At 35.5% G+C, this 1,425-nt stretch overlaps 1 protein-coding gene across 1 annotated transcript; it reads left to right on the top strand.

Moving 5' to 3' along the window:
• Positions 1-391: 391 nt before the first annotated feature.
• On the top strand, positions 392-1,012 carry LOC139870240 (uncharacterized). Its single transcript, XM_071858073.1, has one exon. The coding sequence runs from the start codon at positions 392-394 to the stop codon at positions 1,010-1,012; it is 621 nt and encodes a 206-aa protein (XP_071714174.1).
• The last annotated feature ends 413 nt before the right edge of the window (positions 1,013-1,425 follow it).

The following is a 1,425-nucleotide window of genomic DNA, read 5'->3' as shown; positions in this document are numbered from 1 at the left end:
GTCAAAAATCGAACAAAGTGAGGAAGATATCGCGAGATAAAACATATATAAATGGAGCGATATCAGGGTGCGCTTGACTTAATTGATAATTTGAAATAAGTAAGTGATGATGAAGTCGAAAATCGCACACCAATACCAAGAGCACCTAAAAGTTATCTTTATAGAAACCGACACCGCGAAAAGGTTGTGGGATAATTACTTTTCCGACACACCCATTTTTTCTGCGGATAAATTTCGTAGAAGATTTAGGATTAGCAGGTCACTCTTTATTTGCATTTGTCAAGGTATAACTAATTACCTTTCAAGAACCTGTTCCACCTCATTTTACTTATTTTCATAAAAAACGTGATGCTAACAGTTTACTTAGATTCAATATTTTTCAAAATGTACAATGGCTATACGACAATTAGCATACGGTAATGCACCCAATTTAATTGGTAAGTATTTACATATGGGTGAACAAACATCTTATGATTGTTTAAATAATTTTTGTAAATGTGTGTTTACGTATGTTGCGGTTTATTTGCGACAACCGAATGCACAAGATGTGCAACGCTTGATATCTAAACATCAAGAACTACATGGTTTTCTGGGGATGTTAGGAAGCCTCGTTTATATACATTGGGCTTGGAAAACTTGTCCTACTATTTGGCAAATACATTATACTCGAGGTGACAAAAGTTACCCGAGTATTAAGCTAGAAGATGTGGCTTCCTTTGAATTGTGGATTTGGCATGATTTTTTTGGCCCCATGAGGTCGAACAATGGCGTTGATGTACTAAGTATATCCGATTTATTTGACGATTTGAAACAAGATAGAGCTCCACCATGTATTTTTACGGTTTATGGATGTAACTTCAACAAAGGTTATTATTTGGGTGATGGACTTCACCCCGATTGGGCAATAATTGTTAAATCTTTTAAATTTGAAACTCGCCCAAAGTCCTTGAGAATCAAAAAATGTCAAAGATCGGCAAGAAAAGATATAGAACGCGCATTCGGTGTCTTATAAGGTCGTTTGCAATAATTAAAAATTCGGCGAGACCGTTTTACATCAAAAAATCCGCCGTATTATTTACACTTGTTTCGTTTTTCACAATGGAATTATATAAGATAACGGGTGTGCAATGTATCCACTCGAGGAAGATTATTGCCCAGTTTGTCATCAAAAGTACAATTCAAGAGAGTGTTGATTTAGAATTACAATGGGATTACATAATACATGATTCAGGTACACATCAACTACTACGAAATATGATTATCGAACACATTTGGAACTTTGCACCTAATTATCGTGTTCGAAATCATCTAGTTAGGAGACCTTCAAACAATCAAGAGGCGGGACCTTCTAACATTCTTGAGGATGAAGAAGACGAAGATGATGGAGATAACGAGGATCCCAAAGTTGATAATTAGTTTTATTGT

Source organism: Rutidosis leptorrhynchoides, chromosome 10 (genome assembly GCF_046630445.1).
Source record: "Rutidosis leptorrhynchoides isolate AG116_Rl617_1_P2 chromosome 10, CSIRO_AGI_Rlap_v1, whole genome shotgun sequence".
Taxonomy (NCBI): domain Eukaryota; kingdom Viridiplantae; phylum Streptophyta; class Magnoliopsida; order Asterales; family Asteraceae; genus Rutidosis; species Rutidosis leptorrhynchoides.
Note: the sequence above shows the minus strand (reverse complement) of the source record. Positions and strands in the feature narration are given on the sequence as shown.